General features: G+C 38.0%; 1 protein-coding gene across 1 annotated transcript in view; it reads right to left on the bottom strand.

The window, feature by feature from the left end:
* LOC131858323 (serine carboxypeptidase-like 17) overlaps positions 1-20,869 on the bottom strand; it is a 112,877-nt gene extending 92,008 nt beyond the window's left edge. The window contains exon 1 of the mRNA XM_059211525.1: positions 20,403-20,869. Within this exon, the coding sequence (XP_059067508.1) occupies positions 20,403-20,560 (158 nt within the window). The 5' untranslated portion in view covers positions 20,561-20,869. The remainder of the gene's footprint in view (positions 1-20,402) is intronic.
* Positions 20,870-21,342: the final 473 nt, after the last annotated feature.

The raw sequence follows: 21,342 nt of genomic DNA, 5'->3' as shown, positions 1-21,342 counted from the left end.
ATCTTAAACATTTAATTATTTTACCAGAGATGTTTTCAGCCAATGCCTTAAACTCTTTAAATCTACTTAAGACTTCATCGGATTTTTTAGATTTCAAGAAGTAGATCCAAGTTTTCCTAGAGAAATCATCTATGAAGATTACATAATAAAGAAATCCACTAGGAGATGCTACAGACATAGGACCACATAAATCAGAGTGAACAAGTTCCAGTTTATCTTTAGCTCTACTTTCACTTTTATGAAAAGGACTTTTAACATTTTTACCTATAGCACAACCTTTGCATGTATCATCATGAATTTGACTGAGTTTAGGCATACCTTTGACTATCTTTCCAAGGGAGGGAAGTGCTTGAAAGTGTAAGTGTCCAAGTCTTCTATGCCATAGCTCACAGGATTTGGGAGCCTCATTAATGAGGGCTTGAACAGGGTTAGCAGAGAGCTTATATAAACTATCATATCTATTTCCAATTACACAAGCAGATTTAAAACTAGCCTTCTTAGGCCAAGCAAGGACTTTACCCTCAGAAAATGCAACTTGATAACTTTTATCTTCTAGAGCAGAAATGGAAATTAAAGTTCTTTTAATTCCAGGGACAAATAAGATGTCACTAAGGTGAAGAGAAATACCAGAATCTAAATTCAGAGAAGTAGTGCCAGAACCTCTTACCGAATATTTAACATCATCACCAATTACTACATGTAGACTAGTGTCTTTCTCTACTAGGTTTGAAAGATGCTCACAATAGCATGTGATGTGTCTGGAAGCACCACTCTCAATCAACCATGTGTTACAGTCTGTGGGAATGTTGGTTGACACGGCAGAAATGAATAAGAAATCCTCATTTTGATCTAAGACTTCATTTAGGTTGGCTTCTCTTTGCGGAGGTTCATTCTGACATTCTTTAGCATAGTGACCAAATTTGTCACATCTAAAGCATCGAACACGAGAGAGATCCCTTGGCTTCTTCCCAGAATTCTGAGCATTTGATAATCTAAAATCTCTATTCCTCTTAGGATTATTCTTCTTCCAATGGCCACCTTTCTTGCATTGGGCTGCAAGTACATGTTGATCATTCACTTGAGGACTTTTGAGTTTTCCTCTTGTGATAAGACGACTCTTCATGAATGCAATCATTCTTAAGACGATCAAAAGTAGGTAATTCAGGTCTTCCACTTATGGTTTCAATGAAAGAGTCCCATGAGTCTCGTAGACCATTTAGAGCAATCATGAGAATATCTTTATCTTCCATGTTATGTCCAATTGTACCTAGTTGATTCTTTAGTTTTGAAATCCTCATGAAATAAGACATAGCAGATTCTTCCTTTGACATCTTGATATTAAGTAATTGCTGCCTTGAGGTAATTGCTCTACTGAGATTGTTGATTTCATAAGTACCTTGAAGATGACTGAATATTTTCCTTGCTGTAGTGAATAAGAAAATGGAGGTGACTAGGTGATCTTTAATTGAATCAATAATGAGTTTTCTGGCTTTGACAACATTCCTTTTGAATTGTTTTAGCTTAGCTGCATCTGTAGGTTCAGTCAGCTTTTCTTCATTTATGAATTGAAGAAGTTCTTCTTCTTCTAGGGCAATACGGATGCGGACCTTCCATGCAGCAAAGTTGAGGTTTCCATCAAGCCTATCTTCAACTTTCAGCCCCATTGACCCGACAGAAAATGAAACAACAATTTGGAAATAAAATAATACTGAAATCTGAAGGTTGATCTAACCTATAGCTCTGATACCATGTTGATTTTAGACTTTCAGATTTAAACTATACTAAGAAAAACTGAAGTTAATTACTAAATCAATATATTTGTTGTTTAGTTGAATTACTTTCAGACTTAGACATAAACATAAATTGAGCAAAATGAACATGACACACAAATACCCTGGGAAAACCTCCTAGGAGGAAAAACCTAGCCAAAAGATCCTCAGATCTGACTATGAATTATATCCAATTGTAACAGTACATTACTTAGCTGGTAGCTTTGATGTGGCACACCAATTTGTCTAAGCCTTTCACACAACAATACACCTCTTGAATCTGTTTTGCATGTAACAGCAAGATGACCTTCAGATGAATAGATCTGGAAATTATCTCTAGCTTCACATATGTCTTGCAATTCGCATCTTCTATTGAAGTTCACCCTTGTATTAACAATCGCCTCAATGCACACTTCCTTCACTTCGCATTTAGAATTCTTTCTTTCTGATTTTCGCACTTGCAGAATAATTATTGCATGTAATGTAATTGTATTTTGAATGCATCAAATGGTGCTCAATATATATGAGGATAGACTCCAAGGTTGAGTCGGCTGAGAGGAGTATTGGCGCCATATTTTAAATAACAACCACACATGTTACAATGCATAGGCCCCATTTAATTTGGTGCTACATGCTAAGTAAAGGCAACATGGGCCCGGCCTCTTTAGTTGAGTTCTAATGTTGGCTATCGGCAATTAGAACCCAACACAAATGTGCTTTATTTTCGAATCTAAGTTACAATAAAAACAACACATAAATCATTCTACACTTCATTCTAGAAATAGAACTAGAGTGTTAATATTTATAGGTAGATATGTAGGTAGAATGATTTATTAAATATTAACACTCCATTCTAAAGTTAATATTTAATTATTTGGACAACTTTGGAAAGTTAATATTTAATGGTTATTTGGACGACTTTGGAGATATTAAGCAAGTTTTATTTAAATGATTTTTATTGCTTTCCTAATTTGGGCGCCTTAATGAAATAATGCTTTAAGTCGTCAAGTGTGGACCTTGCAAAATGGGCGAACTTGTCTAGATGGTACGAACTTCTCCTTGGGTGCCCATGTGGTGAAATGAAATGGAAATACAATGCCATTTTGAAATGAGATGAAATGTAATTTGATTTGGGCGAATCTGGGAGCAGCTGAATTTGAATTTGGTGGAGAAAATGTTATAAATAAGAGCCTTGGGCTCTCATTTTGGGCATCTTGAGAATTTACACCATTATGCTGCCAGAATGGTTAGTGACTGAACTTCAAAGTTGGAAGAGCTTTCTAGTTGCTTCAGTTTCGTACTTGAGACACACTACCTAGATGGATAGTTGTTTTTGGAGTGTTTAATTCAGTTTTCATTGTGAGTTTTGGAGTTTCTTGTTGCTGTTGTGATTTTTGGCGTTGCTGGTGCATTTTGGCTGGAAGTGAGTTTTATTCGTAGCTGCTTGTGTGTGGAGGGCATCATTTTGGGTATCGGCTCTATCCATCCGTACTCCCTGGGCGATAAGGTTCACCAATTTGCAGATTGGGATTTGGAGATTCTGATTTTTAGTTGCAAATTGAAATTTACAATAGGGTCGTACCATTTGGGAGGTGCCTCGATTTGCGTGCATCACATTTGAAGCTTCCAAGTTGCACGTTTGAAGTTTGGGATTGGTCACCTATGTTATATATTTCATTTGCATTTGATTTGGTGTGATTCTAGTTAGTTTTGAGAGAGTTGTGAATGTTTTGTTGTTTCCGGCAGTGCTGGACAGTGTGTTTCTAACTTGCAGAATTAGAACAGCAGTAATGTTTTAGTGTTGTGTGATTTTGATAGTGGATTGGTTGAGATCAGCATTAAGCTTCTTATCTAATTTCATATCTCTATTTTGTAAGATTGTTTCAGTAGTATTGATCAATCATTCTTGTTGCATCTTATTTGTAATTCCCACTGTGCAAGTGGAAGAGGATGGCTTGACTGCCTTCTATGTTTGTAATCAGGAAATAGTGTAAGTCTTCTTGCTGAAATACTGCAGTTGAGTTGATTTTGTCGTATTAAGTCCTCCCGTTGAAATACTGCGGTTGAGTTGATTTTGTTTGTAATAAGTCCTCCCACTGAAATACTACGGTAGAGTTGATTTGTTTTGTGTGTTAGTATTTCTCCGTGGCTGGTTTACCGCCAAGTCTTCTAGTTTTCTATCCCGCTGAAAAGTGGAAGGGGCTGGCTTGCTACCCAAATTGTAATCAATTTCAGTTTTTCAAGCTCCTAATGATCCCCTCAGCACTATATGCTCTCACACTCCCAGGTTGGGGTCTCAGTGATCAGAAAGTGGAGAGTTACTTTCAGCGGTATTTGGTTTTCATTTCCTAACATTAACAAGTGTTTTGTTGAATGTAACTTTGTGAAAAACAAAAAAAATTAAGGGGAATATTACGGTGGTATCAGAGCTGGTTTTCCTGCCAACCTATGAATTTAGAGTGATCAGAGTTCTCCATGAGTGATAGAGACATCCGTTACTACAACAAAGAACAAAGATGACAGCAGTATCAGATTCCTACAATGCCAGTTGAAGAGACTTTTTCAGAGGTTCTGAGAAACAAAGATAAGGAAATTGATCCAGTTTATTTAGCAGATTCAATGGGAGAAAGAATGTTTGGTCAGAATGATGCAGCTGTGGCTATGGAGAAAATGGAAAAAAAAATTGATACTATGATGTCCCAGATGATAGCCACCTTTAGACAGAGTGCTGAAGGAGGGCATAGTCAAGATCAGAATTAGAATATGAGTGGAAATAATGCCAACACTTCCAACAACTCCAGTGGTAATGGGAATGGCAGCAACAATGGTAGCAACAGTAGTGGAATGCCTGTTGGATCATTGACAAGGCCGTTGCAACCAATTTTCTTTCCAAGGGAAACACCGCCTCCTGAAGTTGAAATCCCTGTGGCTGATGAGATCCGGGCTAGTTTTGTGGAGTATGCATCACTTCCCCAAGAAATCCGTAATGTCTTGTCTCTTGACCAATACATGAATCAAAAGAAGAGGAGGGAAGGAATATATGATAATCGATACTCCACTCCAAGAGATTATCAACAAGCTCTTGGGAAGGTTACTCTGGCACATTTTGATGGAAGTAGTAAGAGTACAGCTAGAGCGTGGGTGCAGAAGTTGGACAATTATTTGTCCTTGAGGCCTATGCCCGAAGAAGAAGCCAGCAAGTTTGCCACCTTGCACTTAGATGGAGTTGCTCACGAATGGTGGTACCATGGTTGGTCACCCCTGGACATAACTTGATAACCACCTATGCCGAATTCACCAACAAGCTGATTGATAGGTTTGATTCTAAGGATCCAGAGGTGAAGTTTAGAGATCTTGCTCAACTCAAACAGCAAGGCTCCTTGGACAATTACATAACTGAGTTCCAAAACCTCTCAGTTATGGTTAGCAGCATCTCAGAGAAGAGGCCAGTTGTTCTTTTTACAGAAGGTCTTGAAGAGCCCTTGAAAGGATGGGTCAAAGCTTTCGATCCACCTACCTTGGTGGAGGCCATCAAGAAATCTAGGAGTATGGAGTTGGCTGCCCCAAAGAGTAAATTTCAGTCCAAGCCTTTTCCTTTCCGAAAGGATAAGAAGAAGTTCTCAAATCAGACCAAGAAGTCCCTTTCTTGGATGGATTATGAGCTCTATCAAGAGCTTCGGAGGAAGAATCTTTGCTACTCTTGCAGAGAACCTTGGTCCCCAAGACATAAATATCATGGGAAGAGAAATTTACACCAAATGGAGTCCTATTCATCTGATGGATCAGATTCTGAAATTTCAGAACAGCAGACTGAAATTGAGGACAACGAGTATGAAGAAGCTCCAGAAGGGCCTGATAGTGAATTAGAAGATAGAGGAGTGGTTGCTCAACTCTCGAGCATTCACAAGAATGAATCTTTTAGAGTTCGGGGAGTGATAGGAGAACATCATGTCATTGCTCTCATTTATACAGCAGCGACTCACAATTTCATTGATGAGAGAATTGTTGCGAAGAGGGGGGTAGTGGTTGAGGAAGTAGACGGCTTCAAAGTCATGGTAGCTGATGGCTCCACTATATCCTGCAACCGAATGATTTCCAACATATCTCTGAAGTTGGGAAATCACGAAATTAGAGATGACTTCTTTGTGATTAGCATTGGAGGGACTGATGATCCAGTCCTCAGGATTCAGTGGCTGAGATCTCTTGGTGAGATCACTTTAAATCTGCAAACCATGGAGCTGAAATTCATGTCTGATGGAAAGAAGGTGGTATTGAGAGGAATGTCAAATGGTGGTCTTAGAGTTGTTTCATTGAAGAGGATGGAGAGGCTGATCCGCCATAACCAAGTGGAGTGGGCAGCAAAGTGTTTGATAATGCCGTCAAACTCACTAGAAGACAAGGGCAGCTACTCTGCAGACATTCAAGCATTAATCACAGATAAGAGTAAGGTCTTTGGGAAACCACCTCTTGGTAGATCTTCTGAGTGTATGATCATGCCATCTAATCCACTTAAAGAGAAGAGAAGTTATCTTGATGACATTCAAGCTTTGCTTACAAAAAGGAGTAAGGTGTTTGAGAATCCACCTCTTGGTAGACCACCTAAGAGTGGTACAGAACACATCATTGAGTTGGAAGAAGGCACTAAGCCTATTATGACTACTCCCTATCGATACCCAAAGAAGCAGAAGGACGAGATTGAGAAAGCCATTAAGGAGCTGTTGAACATGGGTTACATTAGGCCAAGCAAGAGCCCTTTTGCTTTGGCTGTTGTATTGGTAAAAAAGAAGGATGGGACCATGCGTATGTGCGTGGATTACCGTGCACTAAATCAGAAAACCATTAAGAATCGGTACCCTATTTCGAGGATCGATGAGCTCATTAACGAGCTACATGGTGCAGTGTTCTTCTCGAAGATTGACCTCAAATCGGGCTACCATCAAATCAGGATGAGAGCATCTCACGTTGAGAAGACGACATTCAAATGCGACTTTGGGCATTTCGAATTTCTAGTCATGCCTTTTGGCTTGACTAACGCTCCTGCCACATTCCAGTCTTGCATGAACAAGATCTTCCAGAAGCAGTTGAGAAAGTTTGTGCTCATATTTTTTTATGATATCCTCATTTTCAGCAAGTCTTGGAAGGAGCACTTGCAACACTTAGATGAAGTGATCACTATACTAGAGTCCAAATCCCTATTTGCTAAGGAGTCCAAATGTGAATTTGGAATGAGAGAGCTACTCTATCTTGGTCACATCAATAGTGCAGAAGGTGTGAAGGTGGATCCTGAAAAGATTAGAGCTATCATTGATTGGCCACCACCTGAGAACATAACACACTTGAAGGGATTCTTGGGTCTTGTTGTGACGTTTTCACACATCGCCCCATTGCAAATGTGGACCCCTACTTTTTGCTTTCTAGGGTTTGTTTTCTTGGTCTTTTAGGTTCTTATCTATTAGCCTTTTCATTTTGAGAGTTTTCAGAGGGATCATTAAGATAATAGGCTCTGCTTGAGTTAAGGTGGGTCAGTAGGTTGTCCAGGATAGGGTCTTTTTGAAAGCCTTCCACAAGTCAAGTTTTGCTCTTATTGCTAGGTTATCTCATGTCTGAGTTTGAGGAGGTCAATAAAGCTTTGTGAGTGAATATCATCTTTGAGGGATTGAGATTGATCCAATTGATGAATGATGAGGTCCTGGGCATTGATTGATGTGAAGCTAACCTATTTATCCTTTGGGGACGCCTTGGACAAGTCTAGACTTGGAGATTTGATGAAAAGGTCAAAATTTTAGACTAAAAGATGGATTTCGCTCCTAACCCTTCCAAAGGGTCTAGAGCGAAATCCTTGGAAAAGACCTAAATTGTCATCAAAAGCATTGAAATGATATCACCTTGAAGGCGAATGGACCTGATTAGGATGAAGGAATGATCTAACAACCAAGTCAAAGGGCAAAGTTGAGGGGAAAATGAGAAATTCTAGCCCAATTCACCAATTTCGCTCCTGACCCTTCCAAAGGGTCCAGAGTGAAATTTCCCAAAGACCTAAGATTTCACCTAAGTCATTGGATAGTTGGGTAGATTTGCATGACTATGGAAGGAAATGCATCAAGGATTGAGTCTAAGGCAAAACCAAGTGGAAAAAAAGATGATTTGAGCTTAGAGGAGAAATTTCGCTCCAGACCCTTCCAAAGGGTTCAGAGCGAATTCCTCCGTAAGACATTCTACCTTGCCCAAACCTATGAACCAATCCTTGTCCCAGGCATTATTGAAGGCAAAGCACTTGTTTGGATAAGGAAATGTGAGAGATGAAGTCAAGATTTGAGCCTAAATGTGAATTTCGCTCCTAACCCTTCCAAAGGGTCCAGAGCGAAATTCTTGAATGACCTTATTTCCTCACTAAGACCTTGAAGTAAACGCCACTTTGAGAGCAAGTTGACTTGATGATGATAGGAGAAGGCTTGAGAAGTTATATCCAAGTCAAGGAAAGGAGAAAGGAGGTATGAAATGTGCTCAAAGACAAATTTCGCTACTAACCCTTCCAAAGGGTCCAGAGCGAAATTTCCCATAACCCCTATTTGCTCCTTGTTATGACCAAGACTTTGACTTCTAAGCATGGTTGGGAAGGTTTTGATGTATACTTTTCTTTGAAAGGTAGTTTGAGGCAATAAAGTGGTGAAAATCAACCCAAAGGAAGAATTTCGCTCCTGACCCTTCCAAAGGGTCCAGAGCGAAATCCTCAACTTGACTCTCTTTTTTGCCTAATGCATTAAAAAGACCTTGTTTTGAGTTAAATGGATGGCAAATTGACTTGATTGTGGTGAGAATAAATTGGATAAATCAGGTTTGAAGTGAGTTGAGGAGAGAAGAAGTGTGGAATCATGTCATGTCCCCTCTTTAGCTCTGTCTAGCAGAGACATGTGAGTCAGCTTATTATGGGGTCGTGTAGGCTGACAGGGTTGGACAGAGACCCAGTATGGTTATTCAGTGTTGGAGACTTGGTGTTCTAGCAGTTATTGATCAATTGGGAGACATTCCTTGTTTTTAGGAGGCAGTTCCTACTTTTTAGGAGGTTTGATCATGCCCAAGGTTGGGTCTCCATGAGTTGCCTCTTTGGGTTCAGTTTCAGAGAGATCGGGCTTGTTTCCTAAATTTTAGGAGCATCCCTAGATTTTAGGGATGAGACTACTAGTGAATCCTTGATTTCCGACTTCAGTCACAGACAGGTGACAGGATGATTTTAGGGTTTGTAATGTCAGTTGGGCATTTTGTGGCTATTTGGGTTATATTTTTAATATTTCCTAAGTTAGCGTTTAATAATTAAATAAGGCTAAGTTGTTAGCCATTTTGGAGTAATAAGGGGATTTTGGCCTCATCTGGATGCGCATCCTATTGTGTGATAGCTCGTTGGAAAGATCTTGAAATTCTTTAAATCTTTCTCTTTGGTCTCAGGGCAATTCAGTGAGCGGATTTCTGTCTATGAGGAAACAGGTCATTTTCTAGTAACATGACCACTTTAAAATAAGAAATTATAACATTTCCACTAGACCACGCCACTTGGAGACAATTAGGGTTCGATTTGCAATTGAGAGGGGTTATAAGGGGATAGGAGCTTCATTCTATGATCATCTTTTGCATATTTGACAACTTGTATGAATTTGCTCTGGAGAGCGATTTCTAGACTGGGACGCAAACCCCAGGATTAGGATTGGCTGGGACGTAGCCCTCAGCAATCTTTGGCACCGGACTTATAAGGCATTGTGCGTGGTGATTAAGGACAGAGGCATCAATTCTCAGTAGGGTTTCAGCGTAGCCTACCATCTTTCCAGTGGAGACGTGGTTCATTGCAGCTGGAGGAATGCCATTTGCAGCAAATACACCACGTGGTGTATAGGGTATTGCTTGTATTCACTTCCAGTGTATGTGGGTTTGGAGAACATTCTTCATCTTCCAGTTTGACTTCGAATTTGTATGAGAGCTTGGGAAATACATTGGATTCATTGTTTGGCTTTGTAATTCAGACAAATCTGCCTGGTACGATTTGCAATAATTCTGACTTTTGCTGTATAACTCATTTATTTCAGTATGGCTTCATATTTGCTGTTATCTATTCCTTCCTATGCTATAAAACAATCAAAAACACAAAAGTAAACAACCCTTTCTGCACTTCTGTCTAGTTCTGTAAGAAAAACTTAAATAAACAGGAAAACAGAATTAAAAATAAAAAAATTACAGCAGGTTAACAGCAAAGATCTATCAGGGATCTTTCAAATCAACCCAAATCATGAATTTCGCTCCTGACCCTTCCAAAGGATCTAGAGAAAAATTTCCCATAAGCACTATTTTCTTCCTTGTTTAGACTGAAATCTTTGTTCCTTGGACATACTTGGGAGTGGATTGATATATTATTGCCTTGTGAAATGATGAAAATGTGAGGTAAATTGAGCAAAATGACAAAATTGCTCCTGACCCTTCCAAAGGGTCCAGAGCGAATTTCACTATAGGGCTTGTCCCTGGAGAGGATCTTGAGCGAATTTCATTCTAATGCCTTCTTGTTGATGATTTAAGGTAAGAAATGCTATGTTAAAATGAATATATTATGTATACTTAATCATCTTTTGTTTGTTTTGCAGATCAACAAAATCTAGTTTGAGGGAGACCAGGCCAGGACAAGGGCGACCTCTTCAAGTTTCATCATTATCGAGGACTCAAGGTGCTTCTAAAGAGTTGGAAGACTTCAACTATTAGAGGAGTTGCAAGCTATCCTCAAGACCTCATTCTACCACATGAAGAAACCACATGATGACAGAGAAGAAGGATCTTACAAGCACTTTAAAGCAATATGAGCTACCAGAGAAGAAGGAAAGACTTGATAAAGAAGGAGGCTTCATCAAGCACATGAGAGTCAAGGAGGTACATCATTCATCGAGTGCATCAAGGACAGAGGAAGATCAACCAAAGGTCATGACAAAGCAAGTACAAGAAAAGGTGGCATCCTAGTCATTGTTCCTCCAGTCAAATAGCTCCACCTCAACATGTCCAGATTCAGTGTACCTGACTCAATAGTGATGGCACAAACTTCGAGGCACCTACCCCTGCTTCCTATTGGTTCTCAAAATTTGAATGTAATTTTCTCATTGGCTAAGGGAGTTTGTTGCAACAAACCCTAATTAGGGTTTTCCATCTTGTAATCCTAGCCATTGATTGTAAATCAATCAGAGCCATTGAATTGTAAAGAGCTCCCTATATAAAGCTCTGGTTCTTCATTTGTAAAGGTTAATAGTGAGAGATTAGTCAATAGTTAATAGTTAAGAGTTAGTAGCTAGAATAGTGAATAGATAGCAATTAGAATAGAATAGGAGGAAAATGCAAGAAATTGTTGCCTAAATTGTAAATGAACTCCATTTTCATTGAAGTTATGGTGAAATGTGTCGTTTCTTTGCAATATGCATGGTCTCTTGTTGAATCTTCATTTTAGATGATGGTTAATTAAATTGAATGAAGGAAGTTATTGAATGCACTAGCGTGGAATCCGCCTAGTCCAAACCACTAGCCTCTTGCTGACTGTAAGTGCGCCCTGCATGGTCAACTGGCACAGAATGAGCTTAATCTCAAGTTGTTACATGTCTATTGTTCATGCATTATCTTGAATGGTGATCAGTGTCTAATGGTGTACGATTTGAACATATTCGAAGCATCCCTTAGAAGATCACACTGAGCTGGTGTTGAATTGTTCAGTTTGATGGTGAGACCTAGCCCAGTAGGACTCCACCTAGTCATTCATCTATCTTCTCGCATTCTAGGTCTTTGAGTAGACTTTCTGAGCCCTCAACCTTTTGATATTTCTTTATTTCCCGGTTAGTAATTAGGACTCAAGTTCCAACAGATTAAAATACTCAGGCAGTCAAACGTAAGTCCCCTTGTGAATCCAGCATAATCACATCAGACCAAATTGAGCTTATCCACACGTAGAGAACCTACATACCAGAACCTTGGAGTTACCTCGATTGATCCTTAGGAGAAATCTTCAGCATTCGGGGAAACTTTATTCAAGAGAGGATAAGATACCTTGGTATTTTATTTTGTGTCCGCATGTGCATAAAAAACACATCAACAGGTCTGTAATTTTTACAGAAGGTTTGTGAAGGGATATTCTTAGTTGGCTGCCCCCCTCACAGATCTCACTAAGAAAAGAGCTTTTGAGTGGTCAAACAAGGCACAAACAGTGTTTGGTCGGTTCGAGGAGATTATGAGCTCATGCCCTGTTTTGGTCTTACCAGATTTCACCACGCCTTTTGAACTACAGTGTGATGCATCAAGAGAAGGTGTTGGTACTGTCCTTATGCAAGACAAGCATCCTATTGTCTTTGAATGTAGGAAGTTGAGAGGACCTGAAAGATTGTATTCAATTTATGATAAAGAGATGCTTGCCATAATGCATGCTCTTGCGAAGTTCAGGAAGTATCTTGTGGGGAGTAAGTTTGTTGTTAAGACTGATCATAACAATCTTAGACACTTCATGCACCAGAAAGATCTGAATGAGAGGCAACAAAAGTGGGTTAGTAAGCTTCAGGCTTACGACTTTGACATTGAGTATGTCGAATAGAAAAACAACATAGTGGCAGATGCACTTTCATGAAGACCACATCTGAGCTCTTTATGTGAGCTCACTACTGGTTGGAGAGACTTGTTGCTGGCTAATTATGCCAAAAATCAATTTGTAACCAGCCTTATTGAGGGGACTTTTCATGATGAAAATTACAGTTCGGTGGATGGTTTGATAATGTATAAGGGTAGAATCTTTCTTCCACCTGAATCTAAGTTGAAGGAGAAGGTATTACAAACTTTTCATGACATACCCCTTGCTGGTCATCAAGGTTTTTTCAGGACATACAAGCAGATCTGAGAGAAATTCTCTTGGAAATGGTTGAAAAAAGATGTCTTGAAGTACATCAGGGAATGTCATACTTGTCAGAAGAACAAGGACGAGCACACTACACCCGCCGGTTTGTTGCAACCATTGTCAATTCCCAATAAAAAATGGGAAAGTATCTCTCTGGATTGCATCACTGGGTTGCCTAGGGTTAGTGGGAAGGATTGTATCTATGTGGTGGTAGACAGATAAACAAAATTTTCTCATTTTTTCGCTATCACCAGCTCGTTTACAGAAGCACAGGTGGTTGTAGTGTTCTTCCATGAGGTGTTTAGGCTACATGGGCTGCCTAAAAACATTGTAAGTGATAGGGACAGCAAGTTCCTCAGCACTTTCTGGTAGGAGATTTTCCGATTGTGTGGTACTGTGCTTACCCCGAGCACGAATTATCACCCTCAGACTGACGGCTAAACGGAGATAGTAAACAAATGGCTGGAAGCCTATCTCAGAAACCACATTTCAGAGCAGCAAAAAGCATGGGTGAGATGGTTGCACTTGGGTGAATATTGCTATAATTCCACCTATCACGTGTCTATCAGGATGTCACCATTCATGACGCTGTATGGTTATGAGGCTCCCAGCTTTGTTGATTTAGTTTTTGGTGATAGCCGAGCCCCTCAGGCTAAGGACATGGTTCAACAATGTCAAGATATTTTGAAGGCATTGAGGGACAACCTTCAGATTGTGCAAAACCAACAAAAGTTGTACGCTGACCAGCAGAGAGTTGAGTGCTCATTCGAGGTTGGAGATATGGTCTACTTGAGACTACAACCTTTCAGATAGTCTACTCTTAAGAAGAGTGGAGCAAAGAAACTCAAGCCACGTTTTTATGGTCCATTCAGGGTCATCAGAAGAGTTGGAATTGTGGCTTATGAGTTGGAGCTACCAGTAAGTAGCCGCATACATAATGTATTCCATGTGTCACGCCTCAAAAAGGCACTTGGACACAATGTTATGGTCTCCATAGATTTACCACCTTTGGATGAAGAGGGAGAATTGGTGCTCATTCTACAGGAAATCCTTGATATCAAAGAACTATTTTTGAGGAAGAGAACCATCAATGAATACTTAGTGAAATGGAAGAACTTACCAGTTGAGGATGCTACTTGGGAGAATGAAGAGATTCTGCAGCATCCAAGCTTGTGATTGCTTGAGGGCAAGCAATCTTGGGGAGGGCGAACTGTAATGTCCCCTTCTCAGTGAGGAGTAAGCAGTGGTCCATTGGCCTATTTCGGAGGTCCGTAGGCTGATTGGAATGGAGAATTACGGTTTCCTATTTTTGTGGATTTTTGCACGAGTCATTTGAGGATTGTTCGGTGGGAATTCTACATTTTTGTTTGTGGATTCGTTCTGGGTTTTACAAGAACTTTTCAGTGGTATGACATGCAATCCATTTAGGGGAATTTGCAAAACTTACTATTTTTAGTAAGTTGGTGGCAGTTGTTAGGGTTTTGAGATTATTCTGAGTTCTCTGAGCTTCCTCTCACGATTCAAAAATCAGGCTGTTCAGAGTTGTTTTCGGGACTTACTATTTTTAGTAAGTACCATTTTAGGCAGTTCTATTATTAGCAGGGTAGTTCAAAACTCCAATTGTTGGTTCAGCACTTCAATCCTCAATCCAGTTGGTATTGATCAGTTTTTGGCTTGCAGAATGACTTATTAAATATTAACACTGCATTCTAAAATTAATATTTTATTATTTGGATGACTTTGGAAAGTTAATATTTAATGGTTATTTGGACGACTTTGGAGATATTAATCAAGTTTTATTTAAATGATTTTTATTTCTCTCCTAAGTTGAGCACCTTAATGAAATAATGCTTTAAGTCGTCAAGTGTGGACCTTGCAAAATGGGCGAACTTGTCTAGATGGTACGAACTTCTCCTTGGGCGCCCATGTGGTGAAATGAAATGGAAATGCAATGCCATTTTGAAATGAGATGAAATGTAATTTGATTTGGGCGAATCTGGGAGCAGTTGAATTTGAATTTGGTGGAGCAAATGTTATAATTAAGAGCCTTGGGCTCTCATTTTGGGCATCTTGAGAATTTACACCATTATGCTACCAGAATGGTTAGTGACTGAACTTCGAAGTTGGAAGAGCTTCCTAGTTGCTTCAGTTTCGTACTTGAGACACACTACCTAGCTGGATAGTTGTTTTTGGTGATTCAGTTTTCAGTGTGAGTTTTGGAGTTTCTTGTCGAAGCTGTGATTTTTGGTGTTGCTGGTGCATTTTGGCTGGAAGTGAGTTTTATTCGTAGCTGCCTGTGTGTGGAGAGCATCATTTTGGGTATCGACTCTATCCATCGGTACGCCCTGGGCGATAAGGTTCACCAATTTGCAGATTGAGATTTGGAGATTCTGATTTTTAGTTGCAAATCGAAATTTACAGCAGGGCCATACCATTTGGGAGGTGCCTCATTTTGCATGCATCACATTTGAAGCTTCCAAGTTGCAGGTTTGAGGTTTGGGATTGGTCGCCTATGTTATATATTTCATTTGCATTTGATTTGGTGTGATTCCAGTTAGTTTTGAGAGAGTTGTGAATGTTTTGTTGTTTCCGGCAGTGTTGGACAGTGTGTTTCTAACTTGCAGAATTAGAACAGCAGTAGTGTTTTAGTGTTGTGTGATTTTGATAGTGGATTGGTTGAGATCAACATCAAGCTTCTTATCTAATTTCATATCTCTATTTTGTAAGATTGTTTCAGTAGTACTGATCAATCATTCTTGTTGCATCTTATTTGTAATTCCCACTATGCAAGTGGAAGAGGATGGCTTGGCCGCCTTCTATGTTTGTAATCAGGAAATAATGTAAGTCCTCCCGCTGAAATACTGTGGTTGAGTTGATTTTGTTGTATTAAGTCCTCCTGCTGAAATACTGCGGTTGAGTTGATTTTGTTTGTAATAAGTCCTCCCGCTGAAATACAGCGGTAGAGTTGATTTGTTTTGTGTGTTAGTGTTTCTCCTTGGCTGGTTTACCGTCAAGTCTTCTGGTTTTCTATCCCATTGAAAAGTGGAAGGGGCTGGCTTGCCACCCAAATTGTAATCAATTTCAGTTTTTCAAGCTCCTAACGATCCCCTCAGCACTGTATGCTCTCACCCTCCTAGGTTGGGCTCTCGGTGATCAAAAAGTGGAGGGTTACTTTCAGCAGCATTTGGTTTTCATTTCCTAACATTAACAATTGTTTTGTTGAATGTAACTTTGTGAAAAACAAAAAAAAATAAGGGGAATATTACAAACTAGTAGATTAAGGTTCAAGAATGATGGGGACATTTTAGTACAGGGATTTATGAAGGTAAAGAAAAATATTTCATAAGATTCTTTTCTTTTAGCTTTTTATCATCTTGATGATAGATCATAGGTTGTGTTTCAAAACATTGATACAAAATAAATCTTACACAATTAAATCTAGAAAGTCTCATAATTATACTTTGCTTAAGTTGACTTAGGATAATGCATTCATTGTAGTTTGCATATGAGACACTTAGGGAATTGTGCATGTAGGGAAGATGGTTGTAGGAGAAATTCCACCTTTTGTAGTCTTATCTTGTTGTCACATTCCACCTTCAGTGGATGATCTACCTTTAGTGGAGTATTCTATTATTTCTCCTACCTACCCTCACCTACCCTTGTATCTCATTGAGCCATGTCATGATTGTGTGCGCTCTCATTCTCTATGCCCTTTCCTTTATAAGCAAGCTCATGTTCATTATATGAAATCCAATCCATCTTATTGCATCATTGATGAGAATACAGTTGTTCTTGTCACATTTATTTCTCTCTTGTTCTTATTCTTTTCATTGGCATCTAGATCTTGGTTGCTATAGGCAAATTCTCACAAGGTATCAGAGCCATTGAAGTGCCATAGATAGTCATTTGATAGAAATTAATGTAATTTGGAGTTTTGTACTTTGGAGCTTTCTATTGTAGGTTAATATTGATGCTTGTTGGGTCAAATCTAAGGTCACTATTGGATTGAGGAGGTTAGAAAATTCAGAATTACCTTTTGTATCATCCAAATCCGACACCGGAGGCCAAATCTAGAGCCATTTGAAAGTGGAGGGTGGTTACCTAACCTAGGAGCAATATGCAATTTTGGAGCATTTTTGGCAAAATCCGAAATCGCCACTATGCTTAGAAGGCCCAAAAACTCCAAGATCGCTTGTCCATTCATCCAAATCGGAATTCCTCACCTTGAAGTGAAAAAAAAAAATCCACCCCCTCCCAAGCCGTACGAACGTCAAGTACAGAGGAAATCATTTTTGTTTATGTTTTTTTTTTTTTACTTTTAATATTTTTCTTTATTTTTAATAAAGGTTTTTTAAATGTTAAAATTTTTTTTAAAAAAAATCTTAATTATTTTTAATAAAGTTTTTTAATCTCAAAAATTAAAAAAGGTGTGTTTTTTACTTTATTTTTTATAACAGTTTTTCAAAAAATAAAAAAAATAAAAAATAAAAATTTCTTTATTAATTTTTTAATAAAAATTTTAATGTGTTTTTAAATAAATATTTTTATTAAAAAAAATTAACTCTCTTTTATAAAACAAAATTTTCATTAAATAAGCGAGACTGGGAACAAATTTTTTTTCTTGTCTACCATACCTGTCTTGCAGCATTCTCCAACCAACAACCAAGGGGGGGTCAGTTTTCTCCTACATTTTTCTTGGTGACATTCCAATCGGAGGCATTTTCAAGGCATCTTTTTGGTGGAATCATCTTCATGTTTACAAATTTGCTCTATGACATGTATTCTCTTGCATGAGCTATGTTGTGTCACACTAATATAAAGTGCCACACCTCTTTGTACTTTGTCATTGATGACATATTTGATATAATCCTCTTATAATCTGTAGATTAGGAAATATCTTGTGAGACTTCATGCATGGCTCCAATTGAGACTTAGATTGTACACATTTGTGCATGGCTCCAATGAGACTTAGATTGTACCAATATGCCATTGATGAGTATCCAGTCGATGCTTAAGCAGGTTTCTCCATGCTTGATCTTCATCATGTTGCAGTGAGTGATTCATCAGTCATTCTTCATCAACTTTGGTACCTAGTTTTGTCACACTTCGACATTCTTGGTTCAACATTGGCTCTATTTCTTCCTAATGGGGAGCAATTTCGGTCAACATCATTGGACCATCTTTGCAGGAGATTCTACATTGAGGGGGGACTTCATGGTCTCTCTTCTTCTCTCTTATTGGGGGGGACTTTTTCCTCATATGAGGTTTTGTTCTTCTCATACATCATTGAGAGCATTGTGTGTCTTCATCTCTCTTTTGGGGTGAGTTTTTTCCCATTGGGTTTTTCTCTCTTTCTCCATTTGTGAGAGATTGCATTGCTTTGCATCTGTTCATGGGTACCTAACATGGCCTAGTTGTCGGGACCCATCTTGTATTGTTAGCTTGAGTCTACATTCCCCTAAGTTGCACTTAAAGAGGGGTGTTGGTGTAAATTATGTTTCATAATTACACTTTACTTAAGTTGACTTAGGATAATGCATTCATTGTAGTCTGCATATGAGACACTTAAGGAATTGTGCATCTAGGAAAGATGGTTGTAGGAGAAATTCCACCTTTTGTAGTCTTATCTTGTTGTCACATTCCACTTTCGATGGGTGATCCACTTTTAGTGGACTATTGTATTATTTCTCCTACCTACCTTTGTATCTCATTGAGCCACATGTCATGATTGTGTGCGCTCTCATTCCCTGTGCCATTTATAAACAGGCTCATGTTCATTTTATGAAATCCAATCCATCTTATTGCATCATTGATGAAAATACAGTTGTTCTTGTCACATTTATTTCTCTCTTATTCTTGTGCTTTTCATTGGCATCTAGATCTTAGTTGCTATAGGCAAATTCTCACAATTATGAACCACAGAAATTTAATATCTTTAACAAGATTTATATTAAGTTTAAATTTTACTTCTAGTAGGTAAATTGCAACCCTCACCTTCTGACTGGAATGCGTCATCAAATTTTTAACACTTTTAGGCTTATAAGCCATGTTCAAGAGGTTTCTGTTCTGCCATATTTGTTTGGAACCTACGCCCAAACTCATTTGAGTGCAGTCTAAATCAAAGCATGCAATTTAACACACGGAGGACGCCCTGAGTGAACAAACCTGCCACTAAGTGCATGGTTAGAAAAAGTTTAGCTTTAGCCTTTTGGATATATCTCTGTTTTTTTTCTCAATCTGAGTATACACAGCTTTTTGGGATGCCTATAATACTGTTTTTAACTTTTTGGCCAGTTTTAGTAGACATTGCCTTTTGGGTTGCTTTAGCCTTACAGGACTGGTGCGTAAGAATATATACTTTGGGGTCTGCTATTCTCTTTGAGAACTGGTGAGCAAGAATCTAATCAATCAATTTATGTACAATCCTGGCGATACCAAAGTGTTTTGAGATCAATAACCATGAGCGTTGCAGCCTGCAGAAATGTGAAGTGTGAGTGATATAAGGGGAATGGATCCATAGTAGCTTTGGAAATTGCATGTGAGAAGTTGTTACTTCTTAAATTCACATTAAAGGGTTTACTCTTCAAGTTCATGCCATAGATCTCCATGAGATGGTAGAACAATTTATGATGATAGAAAATGTGTAGTTAACACTGCTCACCAAACACCGTCATCTATAGTAGCTTTGATTTCTGCTAATTAAGAGTTACAGTTCAACACAAAATAGGTATACTTGACTATACATTTTCAACTAACCCAGCTCATGTTCTCAGCTAACCATATATACATTGTTTGAACTATACATATATACATTAAACATATATTCTTTACCATTCATATATAAATTGAATATAATTGTGAAATATACATCTATACTTTGAGCTGTTCATATATAAATTAAATGTATATCCTGAATTGTTCATAAACACATTGAATACAATTTGAACAAACCATCTACGTTGAATTTACACAAGATTGTCCATATATGCATTGAAAATTCTCCCCCTCTCTCTCTATATATATATCAGGTATACTTAAATTATATATAATTCTGAATTGTTCATATACACATTGAATACACACTCTGAACTGTCCATATACATTGAACTTAGACAGGATAATCCATACATGTATTGAAACTACGATCTGAACTATCCACATATACTTGAGATTACCTATATATGCTTTGAACTGAATACATATCCATATCCATTGAATAATTATTTGGAACTGTGTCACATACATACATACACACACATATATATACACTTTTTTATATACACGGTGAACAATTATCTATATATGCTTTAAACTGAATACATATCCATATCCATTAAATATTTATTTGAAACTGTGTGTCTCACTCATACATACATACATACATATTCATACACAATAAACATATACACTTTGAACTATCCATATGTATGTACAGGATTATCCATATATGCATTGAAAATACTCTCTGACCTATCCACATATACTTTAATGATGAAACTACCTATGTACCCTTTGAAGTTTGAACATAAAATATATCCATTGAATATGTACTTGGAACTGACACATATATATATACAATTACAATTACGTGGATAAATACATCTAGCTTGTCCATATAACTTTCCTGAACAATCCATATATGAACTGACTACAGACTTGAAATATTCATATAACTATGTTAATATATTCGTATATACATTGAATATATACTTAGAACAGTATAAGGATGGGATACACACCCGGTATATATGTTGTAAGGCTGGCTTCCAATGTAGCCAGGGAAGGACTCGACCCATGCATCTGCTGGTGCTTGTTCAGCCACCTGAAGTGAACCTACTAACAAAAAGTAAACAACACCGTATAAAAATGCCTCCCGAGTGCATTTGTTACAATACATTCTAGCAGAAGCTGTCTATGCAAGTATAACATCATAGAAGTTGGCGTTCATATACTTGAAATGATTCACAGTAGTTGCTAGAGTCTTCAATTCAATTAAGACAAACCATTTTACTTTTTCTAGAATTCATCAGTCCTTGAAAGCATTCATTTTCTTCTCGTGGTCTATGTCCTTATTTTGTAGTGTTGCCAATAAATGCGAAAAATTCACGCATGCTTATTTTCAGATGCTTGGCCTACCTCATGACGAATGTTAGATCTAGTATAGAGATGTTTATGACGAAGGGTAGATAGATAGATGTGTTTACAAAGAAGGTAGAGATCTTTTTGGGACTTTATTGGGGCATCTGTGTTGTCAAAATCGGTATAAAAACAGACTCACTCATTTGAAAAAGAAAGGCAATAAATTCATTAAGGATTTGATAGTTATATATATATATATATATATATATATATATATATATATATATATATATATATATATATATATATATTTGTGGAGAGGAACCATCAATTGACTGGTAGATAGATGTGCTTTCTATGAATGGGAGAGGAACCATCAATTGAATGGTAGATAGGAAAGAGGGACTAATAGGTGATTGGAGTAACAATACATGTTATGGTAGTTGGACAAAATGGGATCAATAGTGATGCACTAAAAATGTCATGTCGATGTTTATCCCTAAAAAAGTACTTCTAAAATTCAAAAAGTAATCAACCATGTGATGCCACACCAGCACACAAGTAAACATGATTTAGCGCAGCTATTGGTCTTATCACAAT

The sequence above is a fragment of the Cryptomeria japonica genome, chromosome 1, assembly GCF_030272615.1.
Source record: "Cryptomeria japonica chromosome 1, Sugi_1.0, whole genome shotgun sequence".
In the NCBI taxonomy this organism is placed as follows: Eukaryota; Viridiplantae; Streptophyta; class Pinopsida; order Cupressales; family Cupressaceae; genus Cryptomeria; species Cryptomeria japonica.
This window is presented reverse-complemented; position numbering and strand designations above follow the sequence as displayed.